The following is a 16,983-nucleotide window of genomic DNA, read 5'->3' as shown; positions in this document are numbered from 1 at the left end:
TTAAGAAAATTAATTGAATAAATGTATGTAATTAATCGCAATTGATCACATCTAACATTAGAACATTTAATTATGAAATTAATACATAAATCATGAAGTAAATACATACTGAATCACAAAATTAATGTACAATTTTTTCTATCCTATTTTTGTAAAAATTTACCTAATTGTATGGACTGTTGTGTGAGTTCAATAAAATACAAAAAAATGAATCTACAATCAACACAAAAGAATTAAAAATAAATAATTAGTGGCAAAGTTTAAACTTAAACAATGACCTTAAACCTGAACTTTTAACAACATACTACTTGAGCAAGTACCACCTGAATTTGAATGCCTCCCTAAAAGGCAAGATGAAATGAAGGCAAAAGGAAAACAAGGCCAATGTATTAATTCTTAAATTGTCATAGCATATGAAACACAGACTTGTCAAAGTAAACAAAATGATCTGAAACAACTGCTAACTTTGAATGCACTGCTAAAGACTGACTTAACTGAAAGAATAAACATCTCGTAAATGCGCATAAAAACTTGTGTTAAAACTCCACAAACACTATCCTCAATTGTTCATCACCATCAATGATTGAAAAATTATACTCTACACAAGTGCTGTGTCTGCAAACAGCAATCACCAAGTTGTTTTTTTTCTTGCTGCCCTTAGTCCCTCCACTTCGGACAGTTTAGTGCGTTTAAGGGAGTTAATGCTTTTGTGGTTGGTAGAATCATGGTTAGCCTTGGGATTTTTTGGGTTACAAAAACATGCCATCACAGAAAAAGGGTTGGAAATCACTGCTCTACCTATAACTTTGCTCCTGGCACGCTAACAAAAATCTCCGCAACTGCTATCTCACTTAGTAACTGACACCATGCAATACTTGGGATGGTTATGCTGAGGTGAGTTAAAGACAGGGGTACTACAGACTTATTTTGGTTTTAGTGCCACTCAAAGATAACTTATTTAGCACTTATGTGATGTTGAATAAATGTTCTTACAGAAACATGAAATTGAAAAGGAAAAAAAAAAAAATTTTTTACCTTCTCAACTTTTCTCTAGCATTGCACCAGGACTGCCATAACTCCCACACCAATGTCAATATATATAACTCAAGAAAATGAACACCAGTGCTATGTACTGACATATGATGTATCATTGTGAATGGCATATTACAAAATGTTAAACCTTTAAATGAAAATGTAAAATTTTTTAAAGGTAGTATATAAATATAATATTGGATGTGTATGCAATTGTTAACTTGTATTATTGTTTTGTAATGTTTATATAAAAAAAAAAAATTACATGAAAATGCTGCCCTGACCAAAGCACTACCCAAGGTGTTTGCCTCACTGATATATGAGCTAAAGATGTGCCTCTATCTATGCCTCAAAGATATATACAGTGGAACCTCTAGATACAAGTTTAATTCGTTCCAGCACTGAGCTTGTATAGCGAATTTCTCGTATCTAGAACAAACTTCCCCATTGAAAATAATGGAAATCCAGTTAATCTGTTCCGCACCCCAAATATATTAACATAAAAATCAATTTTCCTAACAAATAACACTGATAAATTATATATACTGTAGTCTACCTTTAATAAATAACACTGGTAAATATAACTGATTATTAAAAGAATCAAAACAGGTGTCCAAAGTGCAGTAGAGCATTCAATAAATCTTTAAATAAATAATCCTTAAACAGTTGTGAAGTGGAGGTTTAAAATACACAAGAATAACAATCCTTTAACACGAGGTTAAAACGTCAAAAGGATGCAGTCTTTAAAAAACAGACGACAATCCCCGGTGCTTCTTCTCTGTTAGCGTCTCACCTGCGGGCTCTGCAACAGGCGAGACACTCTTAATGCAGCTGACCTTCTCTACACCGTCCTGCTTGAGCTGTTTGGCTCGCCTGTTCAGCTCACTGTTCAGCTACACGCGAGCCTGCACTCGCTCGCTCTCCCACACCGACTTTCTGCCTGCCTGCGCGCGCGCGCGCGTCTCTCTCTCTCTTTTCTTTTATTTCTTCTCCCCCTTAACCGGCTCGCGCTTCTCTATATATGCGGGGAGGACATGGCAGCTGCAGCCCATCAGCCACAGGAACAATCATGGATGTGGGCAGTTTCCCACCTGTGCACTTAAGTGAGAAACGCAGACACCGCAGATCGCGGCTCGCAACTGCTACCACGCCCCCTTGCTAAGCCGCGAGCTATACCCACAGCCTGGCTCGTGGCTTGTTACGCGAGCCAATGCTCGCATTTAGATCTGAATTTTTCGCTCATACTTTCCTCGTATTTTGAATTTCTCGTATACAGAGGTGATCGTATCTCGAGGTTCCACTGTGTATATATATATATATATATATATATATATATATATATATATATATATCTCAGCAGTAAAACTTTGATTACCCATCACACAATTCACGCATTCCAGTGCCTACCCTGTTAGTGTACTACTACTGCCATGTGGTACGCTGTAAGCTATGCACATTGGAACGACCGTGTGTCATGCCACATTTTTGAATCACAGTCTCAGTTACATACCTTCAGTTTTAATCGAGTTTCATATCTTTTCTCTTTTGTTACAATTCATCTGTTATACACTGTTATGGCCGATAAACATAAGCATGTGGTGTTTGAATTGTCACAAAAAATGGAAATCAAACATTTATGAAACAGCTTAACTGCTTCAAGTATTTCTTCAATTTACCGAGTAGGGAGAACAACAGTGAACAATATAAAACATGATGTCAACAAAATTGAAAATGGAAACCACTAATGGTAACGTTCTTCTCTACGGTAGTTTTCTTTTAAAATTCTGTTATGTTTTGTTAATATATTGTGACGTGCAGACAGCTTGTGATGTACTGTGGCACAGCAGAAACGGTGGAATGCCACGTAAGTGATTGGACTTGTTGAAGGGCCTCTATTCTGTAAGGGGCGGACACACCTCTTAGAAGATGAATGACAGGAGAAGTTAGGAGAAAAAGGAAGATGCAGCAGAAGGAAGTTTTTATGGTATAGAGAAAGACAACGTGAGTGGTAGGAGATAAACTGATTGGTAGGGACATCTGAATATACCGTTTATTACGAAACAGACGGAAAATAAAAAATAGAAAACACCAGTACCTCTGAGCTGTGTTTACTTATTGCACTGGTCGTTACATGATCATACGAATTAATGAAATTTGTTAATATAGTTTTGTTTTCCAAATATGACTATTTGCTAAATTAATCAAATAATCTAATCTGTATATCAATGGATAATGATGGATAATCAAGGTTTTATTGTACATATACATACACACACACATATAATTCTTACATATACACACATACACAACCGGTGAAAAGTTTTAAAACACCTCAGTTTTTTCAGTTTTCATGGAACTGCATGCAGTGTTGCATCCTTAGCGTTACATTTCTTCTCGAAAAAACATGTAAAAAGCGAGCGCTTTGAGTAGTGAGAAAAGCGCTATATAAATGTAAAGAATTATTATTATTATTGCATTTTTTGCCTTGAAAGATCACATATTTATTAAATCTAATCTTACTACAGTAAAATGTGCAAAACACTAAAAGTACAAAGTCAGAAGTGCAGAAAGTATAAAAATTACACAGATAAAAATAAATAATAATAATAATAATAATAATGCTAATACCATATGTACTGCCAAAATGTGTACTTTGCATGGTGTATCTTGGAACACGGTGAAATACACAATCCAACGTCACATTCGGGACAATAGTAGCATGATTCCTTAAGGATTTCATTTCCAGACTGATCAGCTTTTGAACAGCACACAACATGTGTGCGACTGACACAAGTGTCACTTTCGGATTCATCAGAATTACTTTCGATTTCAATGCCCGTTTCAGTTTCACTGCCTAAAGACAGACTCACTTCGTCATCACTGCTCATATCACTGTCAAGAGCGTGCAACACCTGTTCTGCTGAAAAACGTTTCTTACGAGATGCCATTATGAGGCTAGGAGAACACGTGGTCTGCACCATTGCCTGGGTAACACTCAACACTGTCACTTACGCAGGACACACCTATATTGTTTCCTGAGAAATGCTTGGCACCAACGCTGTTGGCACTTTTACGGCCAGAATAATCCTCGGGTCTAATGCTTATACAAGACGTGTCTATACAGTTGCACGAGTGACGCTCGGGACTAAAGCTTTTAGCATTGTTTTTACAGCCCGAGTGACACGATGGTCTAATGCAGGGGTAGGCAACGTCGGTCCTGGAGTGCCACAGTATGTGCAGGTTTTTGTTCCAACCCAGTTCCTTAACGAGAACTCAATTATTGCTGATGAAGCACATATTGCTTAAGTGACATTTTAATGCTTCATTTTAGTGGTCTCGCTTGTTAAGGTTCTCCAACCTTAATTGCTTACTTCAATCTTAAACTGCTGCATTCAGTGTTTTAATTGCTCCTTATTAGCAATAAGATGTAAAAGACAAAGCAGCCAGCAGTTCTCCAGCTAGCTTTTTTCCAATTACATCTGTGTGTGTTCATCATGCACAGTTTGATTTAACAAAACACTTAATAGAAGAATGTGACAGACTGAAAATGATCTGTTTTAGGCTTCAAATCATTTGGATGATATCCTTGGAAAGGAAAAAAATCTACGATATAAAAGCCTTACATTACACAGACTAACAAGCCATAAAATTAAATAAGGTCTGAGATTGGCAATGATTGGTTTCTAATTAAGCAATTGGGTTGAATGAAAACCTGTAGCCACTGCGGCTCACCAGGACCGACATTGCCTACCCCTGTTTTACATCTTATTGCTAATAAGGAGCAATTAAAACACTGAATGCAGCAGTTTAAGATTGAAATAAGCAATTAAGGTTGGAGAACCTTAACAAGCGAGACCACTAAAATGAAGCATTAAAATGCCACTTAAGCAATATGTGCTTCATCAGCAATAATTGAGTTCTCGTTAAGGAACTGGGTTGGAACAAAAACCTGCACATACTGTGGCACTCCAGGACCGACGTTGCCTACCCCTGGTCTAATGCTAAGGAGGTTAATGTCTTAATGCTTCAGGAACTGCACTGAACCAAATAAACAAAGGGAAATAAAAAAAAATAATAAGCCAAGGAATCACAAAGTGTACAAATTTTTTTTGATTCAACAAAGTAGCCACATTTGCTGATATTAACAAACAAACTGTCGTAACCCTTTTGACTGAGAATAACAATAAGTCACCAACAAGTCACCAACTCTGCCTCCAGCAAAAAAAACCCCAGACCATCACACTTCCTCTTCCATGTTAGACAGATGGTGTCACACACTGAGGAACTATCCTTTCACCAACTTGACTTTCTTCCAGTCTGTAGCAGTCCAGTATTTTAAGTCCCTGTTTTGTGCTTTAAGGAATGGCTTTCTTACTGCCACTTGCCCTTTTCTTCTGATTGGGTTGTGACTTTGGGTGTGCCATGTCTCTTCTATCAGAGTTTCTTCCATTTTCCAATTGCCTTTGGCTTGTGTAGGACACTATACTCACTAATAATTCCATTTGTTTTTCTTGCAGTTTCTCTAGTGGAAAGGGATACACTTCCAAGGGTAATAATGCCCAGTCTCATTTAATGTAAAAAGAAAGGAAAGAAAATTTCTGATTTGGCAGTCACAGTGAGGCATTATACAGGTGTATTACTGTTGGTATAAAGGAGCCCTAGCAGTGTTTTTGAGACACTTTTCCTGAATAGTAATTGGTGGAAAGTACTTAGTGTTAGTATGTCACAAAGAGGATGTGCAGCATTATTCAAAATAACACACAGGTTATTTTAATTCCTTTGTTACTACCTCCCAGGGCTCCACAGTGGGTCCCATAATTGAGCCTGCCCTTTTAATGAGCTTGTTAATTTCTTAAGCCTCTCTTGAAATGACATTACCAGACCAGGACACCACAGTGTATAAGACTGCATTGGCCTTCACAGAGGTGTAGAATATCTGAAGGATGTCACTTCCTGCATAAAGAAATGCAGTATTATAAGAAAAGAGAGCCATTTCTATCTTTTCTTATATAGTTCCTCTGTGCACCTAGACCAGTCCAACCTGTCACCGACATGATTGAGGAAGTACTTGATGGAGTGCACCGCCTCATCGTCCAATACTTTTTTCTTTAGCACTTGCTGTGCTTCCTACAGAGCCTCTTTGCTCTCTTTTTCTCATTTAGGAGACCTTTTAGCTCGTTAGCAATCCAGGGTTTGTTGTTTGGAAACCAACACACTGTCTTTCAGGGTAATACAGTGTTGATATAAACTTTAATATAGTCTGTGATACAGTGATTGAGTCTTGCAATATCATCCCAAAGTGACTTGCACATCACTTCTCAATCTGTCATCTGGAAGCAGTCATTCAGAGCAATTTCTGCCTTCAGTCTCCATTTCCCCACTGTCCTGTTGGTAATAGATTGCAGTCTAATAACAGGCATGTAGCTGGGAATAAGATGAATCAAGTTGTGGTCAGACCTCCCCAAAGGACCAAGTAGTTTACACCTAAAGGCATCTTTAATATTTGAATAGAACAGGTCCAGCTCATTATTTTCTTGATTAGAACAAGACACAAACAGACTGGTCCTTCCAAATTCAAATGGTTGAAGTCAAAACATAGTATAACTGCAGGGTTGGAGTGAGTTGTCAATAGAGTGTTGGTGAAAGAATGAGCCATTTTCATTGCCAGGTCCCCATTTGCAGAGAGAGAAATATAAACACTAATAAGAATAATTTAATTATCTCCCAGGGCTAATAACATGGATAAATTGAAATAGCCAGAAATTCACTGTCTGAATTACAAACTGTAGTTTTAACTGTAATATGCTCCTTTTTACACCATTCCTCATTCACGTAGATGATCAGTCCCCCTCCTGCATTTTTTCCCACACTGTACTGAAATCCATTCTGCATTAAAACAGTTAGGTATATTGGACTTGAACCAGCTCTCCGTAAAACACAAACTGCCACTGTATTTGTATGCTCCATGACCCACTTATATGAGTAGTTCATCCATCTTATTTGGCAGTGATCAAACATTGCTCATTACAATAGAAGATCCAGTTCTAAAACCGTCTAGCCTTGTTTTTACTTTTGCACTGGCAAGCCGCCCACTCCTATGGACAAACAGCACCTGCAGTAAAATGAAATTGAGCTGCCTGCAGCACAGATAGCGGTTTACAGGAGTATTTAACACATCCTGCTTTTATTTCCTCAGAGTCTCTTACGTGTCCAGATGTTGCAGGCTTAAGACGGCCTACAGGTTCTCTTCAAGATTCCTTCCAAGTTTGCAGCCCATTTGAAGTGCAGCAAAGACAAGCCAGAGCATTGGTTTGCATGCATTGCATTTAGTCAGTAAATTTAAGATCCATTTAAAATCCCTTCATCCGATTTCTAGTATCTAGTACATCTAATATTTTTACTTTCAGTGACAAGTCAGAAGCCAGATCAATTCTATTCTTAAATAAGACTAGTAACTAGAAAATAACTTCATTAGCCAAAAAAAAAGTGAGAAATACAGAGCTGATATAAAAGGCTGCAGCTTGCACAGTGCCCAGAAGTCACCCAACAAAACAGTAAAGAATTTTAGTGTTGGTTAAATACAGTGATGGGAAAGACAACAAATGTCAACTTTGGCAGGCTACTCTCCTCATAAACAGCCAGGATTTGCACAGGAGTGACCAACAAAGATGATTTTGTGTATCTTTTTGCTCCCACAAGGGCTTTAATGTGAACAGTCTTCAACTTAGGAACATACAATGCAATATAAAAAAATCAAGTATTTTCAGTTTCAGAAAAGCCACGTACATACTTTCAATTAAATGAGTTTGGGGGTTGTTTATAAAAAAGTCTTATAAAGGCAACTGGTCAAATTAAAGATGGCTTGTTTTAATATATCCTCACCTTCTCACAAATATATTTGATTTAGACCTGTGAGAATACTGGGGTGATGCTGCTTGTAAATTATAGCATGAACTTCCTGGTGTCTCTATTTGATCCATCCATATTTTGTACATTCATAAAAGGCTTAGGACAGCAGTTAACACCTATATAAGATTCTCTTTTTAATAAAATGCAAAGCACTTGGCAAGGCTGTGGAATATTGCTGGCAATAAGCCAAAAGAAATAATCATGAAATATATATGAATTGTTCTATAATAGTACAATATACATCCATCCATTGTCCAACCCGCTGAATCCGAACACAGGGTCACGGGGGTCCGCTGGAGCCAATCCCAGCCAACACAGGGCACAAGGCAGGAACCAATCCTGGGCAGGGTGCCAACCCACCGCAGGACACACACAAACACACCCACACACCAAGCACACACTAGGGCCAAGTTAGAATTGCCAATCCACCTAACCTGCATGTCTTTGGACTGTGGGAGGAAACCGGAGCGCCCGGAGGAAACCCACGCAGACACGGGGAGAACATGCAAACTCCACGCAGGGAGGACCCGGGAAGCGAACCCAGGTCCCCAAATCACCCAACTGCGAGGCAGCAGCGCTACCCACTGCGCCACCGTGCCCCCCAGTACAATATACAGTACCTTGAAATGGTATTTCACCACCATCCATTGTTAAACATTAATAAGTCAAACAGACTAGTATTTCAGTTCATTAGTTAGGGAAATTTCATTTATAAACACAATATTCTGCACCAACCCACTCATCAGTTTTAGCACTCACCCTACTGTGTCAGTAACTTCTTTTCCCACCTTTGGTAAGCATAACACAAGAAATCTTTTTAGATAATTCTTAATTTACTTTGCACATGAAGATTGAGCAATATGTTCACATTCATCCAAGCAAAACTGACTTAACCAAGTCAAGCTAGTCATGGGGGAGGGAAGAACATCAATTTGCAACAGATTTTCGATGAGATTAAAGAACAGGACTTGCATATTCCAGAGAATCAGTTTCCTTCATTTATTTAAGACACACAATACAGTGTTACACTGATAGTGCGCTCTGGATTACAGTTCTGTTGATGCATACATATCCTCCATATTTTTAATAATCTGTCAGAGAGGTGAATGTAACCTATTAATCTTTCCATTACCTCTACGCTTCAATGAAACATGATGCTACTACCATTACCCTATGCTGCAGTGGGGATGAAATAACATGGCTAATGACATCAGTGATCATCACCTTTGATTTTAGCTACAGACTTTAGTCTGGTAACTAATTTCAAAAGTGTAACCATATCTAGGCAGTAAAGCAGTACTTTAACATTCTTCTAATTCTGTAAATGGACTGTGACCTGCTAAGAAGGCTCATATGAAATTTTCTTTGAGGCTTTCTTTTAGTGATATATATGATAAGGTGTGACCATACTGAAAATGGTACTGCTTGTGACAGATTAAGGTAAAGTTCATCAATATATTATATTTTTTGACTTACTGGGGCAAATATCCAAGCTAATGTATGTTAACAATAACAGAAGGAAACAAAAAAATTTTCGTGTTCATAAGAATTAGTTATGAAAGCTTTTAAATTGCTTTTTTTGCCTTCTGGCTCAGTAAAAGAAAATTCCCCGCATATAATATACCATCCAGCTTGCTCTGATGCCTAATTATATAAGACTTTGAGCTTTTAGGAGTTTCCCCCAGTTTTTGGCCATCTAGACGTGAAAACCCTAATTTCAGGCCATTTTGGACCACATTTTGTGCAGGAAATTATACCCTTACTACAATGAGTAAAGCAATATGTGTCTTCAGCAAAAATAAATAGAAGAACTGTAATTTATGCAAGCCAAATGAACTGATCCAAGGGCTTCACTCCCTAATGGGATATGAGGGGTCAAAGCTATTCCTTTTCACAAAACTTTTAAAAATAGTGATACGGGCATCTGGAGTGTCTTCTTATACTGTTTATATGTTGCTGATCACGAATACGATAAAATGTTTGATATTTGACTCAATAACCAGTGGTCCCAGATCCATTCTCAGAAGTTTAAAAATGACAAATTTTAAACATAACCATATGTGGTTTCATTTTAGACTATTTCAAAGTCATTAAAATTATGTTTTTTTTATTTTAGACCCTTTACTAAGGATCAAGCCCTCTACTGACCACTATCAGAAGGTAAAAAATGACAAATTCCTATTACAATCAAGAATATTTGGACTTTAAACATTTAAACTGAAGCACACATTCAAATATTTAACATAGCTATTTCTGTGCATTATGTTCTTCTACCTTATTAAGTAAATCATTACATTTCTTATGAACACTAACAATTAGACAGGCTTATGATAATTCAGACTTTAATTTCAATTTGATAAGTTAATTTTTAATTTTGAGAACATTTTTAATTTGCTGCAAAATACTTCAGAAAAATCACTGAAGAAATGTAACCTGTTTTAAATATAAAATATGAGAGAAAAGATTTTTATGAGGAAATTTTTCATTCAAATCCACTGCTTTTTACTCCAAGTTTCAAGTGATGTATACAAGACTGAGAGATAGGGACTTAAATTGATACTGTGAATATTTTGAAACAAAATGCAAAATTTGATCTCTCTCTATATAGTCTCAAAACACCTTAAAATTGAAGATCAGCACCATATATACTAAAGGCCTGGTATATTTTTTTCACATTAATCATATGAAATATTAGCAAAGGAAATGTTTTTGACTTTCCCCAAAATATAATGAAAAGTCAATTAAAATGACACCTTTTATTGGCTAACTAAAAAGATTACAATATGCAAGCTTTCAGGGCAACTCAGGCCCCTTCTTCAGACAAGATGTAATACAGAAACTGGAGTTCCCTGAGCTTATATACACACCAGGACAAGAAACAACACTGGTAAATCTTTAAGTGAGAAATCTTAAATGTAAAAACAATTTTTATGAATAGCCATGCCTCAAATAAAGACCTCAAATAGCAAGTATATTCCAACCTTTTTAATTTCAGGTCTCTCGCAATTATTTTTGACTTTCAGTTGTATGTACTGCGTTCAAAACCCTACCCGCCTTGCTATTATTATCTGCCAATCAGTAAACATTGCTATCTCCCTCTCTCTTTCTCTGTTTGACAGTTTTAAATAATGATAGACAAAGCTTGTAATTTATTAAATCACAAATTATGGATTGTAACACATGTACATCTGAATACTGTACATACATTTTTTAATGATTTACATCATTTGTAATTGTTCCAAATTATGCATTTGCATAAAAGTGTCTTTTCTGATTATGCAACAGAAAAGTGAACATTTTATGGGACTTTGGTTAGCAGTGACCTGTTTTGTGAGGGAGGCAGAAGGGAGACTTGCACATGCCAGAATGACCTTTTCATAATGCAGTAACATATTTAATTTTTAGATGTTGTACTGCATCCTGAAAAAATCAAAACATTTCCAAACAGCAGCGCTCACCCTAAATGTTCTAAACTTTCCTCTTCTGATATTCACTGTTTTTATCACACTTAACACTGTCATGCTACATGGGTGGAATCAACATAGACATTTACAAATAGACCACTGATGACACTGCCAATTTTACTTAACATTTAAACAAAATTGTGAAAAATGAAATAAAAGTGCTGAACAATGTGATATTGACATTTGCATACTGATTTTAATTAAATAATGAATCAAAAATTCAATGTATTGCCCAACACTAGATATAGGCGCCATACATCACTGAGTTTTTTCTTTTTCTCTAGAGATGGAGAAATCCAAAATAAACACTGAACAGATTTTAATGTATTTGTTCTTTGTTGTATGTTACAGAAGTGGTCAATTCTCCCAAAAAAAAATCTTAGTGGGCAGCCAATAAGCTCTCTTATTAGATTAAAATGAAGGTCCAAATTTGAGGATCATTTGCTTTTCCAAAAAAAAAAATCACCCAAAAAAAAAAAAATTACACAATCTAGTCTTCCACAAAAACTGTAAGCATGCATAAAAAACTATCTGTAAGGCATTTTTTTTTTTTATCTTAGTTGCATAAAAGAAGCACAAATACAATAATAAACTACAATGTACATTATAAAATCACATTTACTGCATTACATTTTTCTAGGCAATATTAAAAAAAGAATAAAATAAAAATATATATTAATTTTAGCAAGGCAGGCTTTAACCGCTTTAACTCACCAAAGAAAATTTATTTCAACAAAAACACACAAATACCTGGGCAGGGAAGGGGTGTTAAGTACTGACTACAGTTTTAACATACAGTATGTTAATTCTCTGGAACCTTGTACTGTGTATACTTGTTTGAAACTGTACTTTGTTTAATAAAATTTTATTAAAAAAATGTACAAAAATAAAGTTACATGGATTTCAAGATGTCTATTAAGTGTCAATCAGATATATATATTTTTGGGACATGTGTGGCTATTATGAATCAAGTTAGAAGTCAACTGATAAGATCTGCAGTAAATATGTGATTCTGTATTTTGTAAGCCTCTTTCAGTATAACAAAACTGCTTGTTTAATGATTTTAAGATTTATGATTTTAAGACCAAGATAGGCCCAACAGACTAACCTAGTAAGCTTTTTCTGGGAATGTTTAACCATGATAAAATATATACTTGCCTGAACACATCCTGCTAACATTTCATACAGAATGTGGGCACGTTTCTTCATTACTCTCACATCAGTAGGGGTGGAGTCAGCACACTGTCCATTTTGAATGGGGTTGATAAATCGATTCCTAAACTCTTTAATTGATCCCAACAGGTTTTCCTTGATGAAATTCACCATACAGTGGTCTGTAGAATTACAAAGTACAGTCCAAGTAAAACAGCTAAACAACTTAAATATTAATTTTAAGTTAGTTATGAAACAAGATGAGCCAGCTCACATTCAATAAGATTATTCTGCAGTGGAGTTCCTGTCAAAACAACTCTTCTTCGTGTCTTTATGGAATTCATTGCCTTGGAAATGGCAGATGCTTCATTTTTTAAAATGTGTCCTTCATCACATATAACAAAGTCAGGACCTGCCAAAAAAAACCAACATCAAACTATAGGAATTACAACACTTACATTCATTTAAATATCAAAATCTTTATTATAATTATTCACAATTGCTCCTATAATTATGTAAAATACCCAAACAAACTTAGTACTATAATCAATGCAAAAGGTGATTCCATAGAGTATTACAAGCTATGCAGATTTACATAATGAAGGTAATGAAATTTATTTTTTCTACAAGTAATCAATAATGTGTTACAAGACTTTTACAAAGGGACCACAGTGCCCACTAGCTCCATTATAAAATACAGGAGCTGGCTACTGACCATATTTTTCGCTCCATAAGACGCACTTTTTTTCCCCAAAAAGTGGGTGGAAATGTCTGTGCGTCTTATGGAGCAAATATTGCGTCACAGACCATGATGTGTATTACCTGACCTGTCAGCGGTAGCAACAGCTGTTAGAAGAGGAAGTGGTAGGCCCATGAGAAACCCCTGGGGACGCTTAACACTAGAATTACCAAAGCCTATGAAAAAAAATCCGTCCCACCTTAAATCCCTTCACACCTCTCCATCAGCATCTTTTGTCTTGTAAATGTGTCGATAAGCAGCAAGAAGCCTGCTATCACATCCTCCCACCGCCGCACAGTTTTCTCAGCTCAAGTCTCATTTAGAACACATGCATTTCACGTGTGTTCCGTGCCTACAACTTGTAAAGGTTAGCTTTGCTTTTTTATTTTCAGTTTTATTCTCTCAGTCTGATTCACGCTTCCCCCCGATCTGATAATGTTGTTTTCACATAAAGATGTCCTATAACAGAGGTGAACTCAGATGATGACAACGGTTCTACATCGGAGAAAGAATGCACGTTGTACATTTGTTGTCGCTGTATTTTGTATAGGCACACGGGAAGCTCTGCAGTCTACTTGTGACTTTACGCTGTAGGAAGATAAATAAATAAATCAAGGTAAATAGGTAAATAACATTTGAGCTTCCACCTGCAGCTATAGACTCTTCAGTACACGAGTGATTCTCCACGCTAGTGTTTAGATCTGGACGGTGTAAGTGCCCAAAAAAGAAGTCTGACTGCATTCTTGTACCATTGCAGAAAGTAGACAAGAGTACAAGGAGATGAGGCACAAGGTGATGAGAGAGGTGGCGAAGGCTAAAGAAAAGGCATATGATGAGTTGTATGACAGGTAGGACACTAAAGAGGGAGAAAAGGACCTGTAACCATTGGCTAGACAGAGGGGCCAAGCTGGGAAAGATGTGCAGCAGGTTAGAGTCATAAAGGATAAAGATGCAAACATACTCACAAGCAAGGAGGATATGTTGAGGAGATGGAAAGAGAATATTGAGAGGCTGATGAATGGAGAGAGAGAGAGAGAGAGAGAGAGAGAGAGAAGGTTGGATGATGTGGAGATAGTGAATCAGGAAGTGCAACGGATTAGCAAGGGGGAAGTAAGGACAGCTATGAAGAGGACGAAGAATGGAAGGGCCATTGGTTCAGATGACATACCTGTGGAATTATGGAGGGGTTTAGGAGAGATGGCAGCTGCGTTTTTATCCAGACTGTTTAATGGAATCTTGGAAAGTGAGAGGATGCCTGAGGAGTGGAGAAGAAGTGTACTGGTACCGATTTTTAAGAATAAGGGGGATGTGCAGAGCTGTAGTAACTAAAGGGAGATAAAACTGATGAGCCACAGCATGAAGTTATGGAAAAGAGTAGTGGAAGCCATGTTAAGAAGAGAGGTGATGATTAGTGAGTAGCAGAATGGTTTCATGCCAAGAAAGAACACCACAGATGCAATGAGGGTGTTCATGGAGAAGTATAGAGAAGGCCAAAAGGAGTTGCATTGTGTCTTTGTGGACCTGGAGAAAGCATATGACAGGGTGCCTCGAGAGGAGTTGTAAAATTGTATGAGGAAGTACGGAGTGGCACAGAAGTATGTAGTTGTACAGGATATGTACAAGGGAAGTGTGACAGTGCCGAGGTCTGCAGTAGGAGTGACGGATGCATTCTAGGTGGAGGTGGGATTACATCAGGGATCAGCTCTGAGCACTTTCTTATTTGCAATGGTGATGGACAGGTTGACAGATGAGATCAGACAGGAGTACCCCTGGACTATGATGTTTGCTGATGACATTGTGATCTGTAGCAAGAGTAGGGAGCAGGTTGAGGAGACCCTAGAGAGGTGGAGATATGCTCTGGAGAGGAGAGGAATGAAGGTCAGTACGAACAAGATAGAATAAATGTGTGTGAATGACAGGAAGGTCAGTGGAATGGTGAGGATGAAGGGAGTAGAGCTGGCGAAGGCAGAGGAGTTTAAATACTTGGGAGCAACAGTACAGAGTAACAAGGATTGTGTAAGAGAGGTGAAAAAGAGTGCAGGCACGGTGGGAATGGGTGGAGAAGAGTGTCAGGAGTAATTTGTGACAGACGGTTATCAGCAAGAATGAAAGGGAAGATCTACAGGATGGTAGTGAGACCAGCTTTATTATATGGGTTGAAGACGGTGGCACTGACCAGAAAGCAGGAGACAGCTGGAGGTGGCAGAGTTAAAGATGCTAAGATTTGTATTGGGCATGACGAGGATGGACAGGATTAGAAATGAGTACATTAGAGGGTCGGCTTAGGTTGGATGGTTGGGAGGCAAAGTCAGAGAGGCGAGATTGTGTTGGTTTGGACATGTGCAGAGGAGAGATGCTGGGTATATTGGGAAAAGGATGTTAAAGAATAGAGCTGCCAGACAAGAGAAAAAGAGAAAGGCCTAAAAGAAGGTTTATGGATGTGATGAGAGAGGGCATGCAGGTGATGGCTGTGACAGAGCAAGATGTAGAGGACAGGAAGATATGGAACAAGATGATCTCCTGTGGCAACCCCTAATGGTAGCAGCCAAAAGAAGAAGACTAAACTATAACATTGCTCATATATTAAAAACAAATTAGATATACATAAGGGGCGGCACGGTGGCGCAGTGGTAGCGCTGCTGCCTCGCAGTTAGGAGACCCAGGTTCGCTTCCCGGGTCCTCCCTGGGTGGAGTTTGCATGTTCTCCCCGTGTCTGCGTGGGTTTCCTCCGGGCGCTCCGGTTTCCTCCCACAGTCCGAAGACATGCAGGTTAGGTGGACTGACGATTCTAAATTGGCCCTAGTGTGTGCTTTGTGTGTGTCCTGCGGTGGGTTGGCACCCTGCCTGGGATTGGTTCCTGCCTTGTGCCCTGTGTTGGCTGGGATTGGCTCCAGCAGTCCCCCGTGACCCTGTGTTTGGATTCAGCGGGTTGGAAAATGGATGGATGGATGGTATACATAAGTAAAGCTAAAAGACACACCCACATGCAACAACTATCTGTAATACATTGTTAAAGTAAGCAAATAAAGAAATATCACCTTTATGATTGCTTAGTTAGAGTTTAGTACTAAATAATTTAACACAGGAAAAAAATGGTGCTACTTTGAAACATTTCAACTCCTGGGTATGGCTTGCCAAGAATAAAGGTTGAGAAACTCGAGTACCAGCATCTGATATAGAAACAGTAAGGAAATGTTTACATGTTCATGTTTTACAAATCATGTTGGTCTATCTTCTTACAGGAAAAAAATAATTATAGGGCTTGTTGAGGCCTAATACAAAACACAATAAACTCCCATATTCAAATTTTTAGAACTACTTGGGTAGAATCTGAGGGCCTGAACCACATAATCGATGCCACCCCTTATGTTATTGTAGGCTACCACAGTGCAAGGCTTTTCAACTTCCACATTTCCCCTGATATCAATAGTGACAGTTGCTGCAATGTGAACTGTACTTACAGGAGTCATCTTTCTTTTCCTACCTTCCACTTGATGACAATCATTTTGCCACACAGCAACTACACCACGTTGCAGCTTGATGCTTTCATATGACTGGTGTCAACAGGAATATCGTGACAGTTTGACATGGATAGTGAAACTGATGCATATGGCACTGTACGACCTAAGTCATATGACCAATTCATATTGTCACCACTATCACAAGACTCAAGGAATGGTTCAGTTT

General features: G+C 37.9%; 1 protein-coding gene across 3 annotated transcripts in view; it reads right to left on the bottom strand.

Moving 5' to 3' along the window:
• The window catches only part of atrx (ATRX chromatin remodeler), a 387,366-nt gene that overhangs the window by 100,420 nt on the left and 269,963 nt on the right, over window positions 1–16,983 (bottom strand). For all 3 annotated transcript variants that reach the window (XM_051934359.1, XM_051934358.1, XM_051934360.1), the window contains 2 exons: window positions 12,832–12,969; window positions 12,564–12,739 (listed from right to left, as the gene is read on the bottom strand). In XM_051934359.1, coding sequence (XP_051790319.1) covers window positions 12,564–12,739; window positions 12,832–12,969 — 314 coding nt within the window. The remainder of the gene's footprint in view (window positions 1–12,563; window positions 12,740–12,831; window positions 12,970–16,983) is intronic.

This window comes from Erpetoichthys calabaricus, chromosome 12 (genome assembly GCF_900747795.2).
Source record: "Erpetoichthys calabaricus chromosome 12, fErpCal1.3, whole genome shotgun sequence".
NCBI lineage: Eukaryota > Metazoa > Chordata > Cladistia > Polypteriformes > Polypteridae > Erpetoichthys > Erpetoichthys calabaricus.
This window is presented reverse-complemented; position numbering and strand designations above follow the sequence as displayed.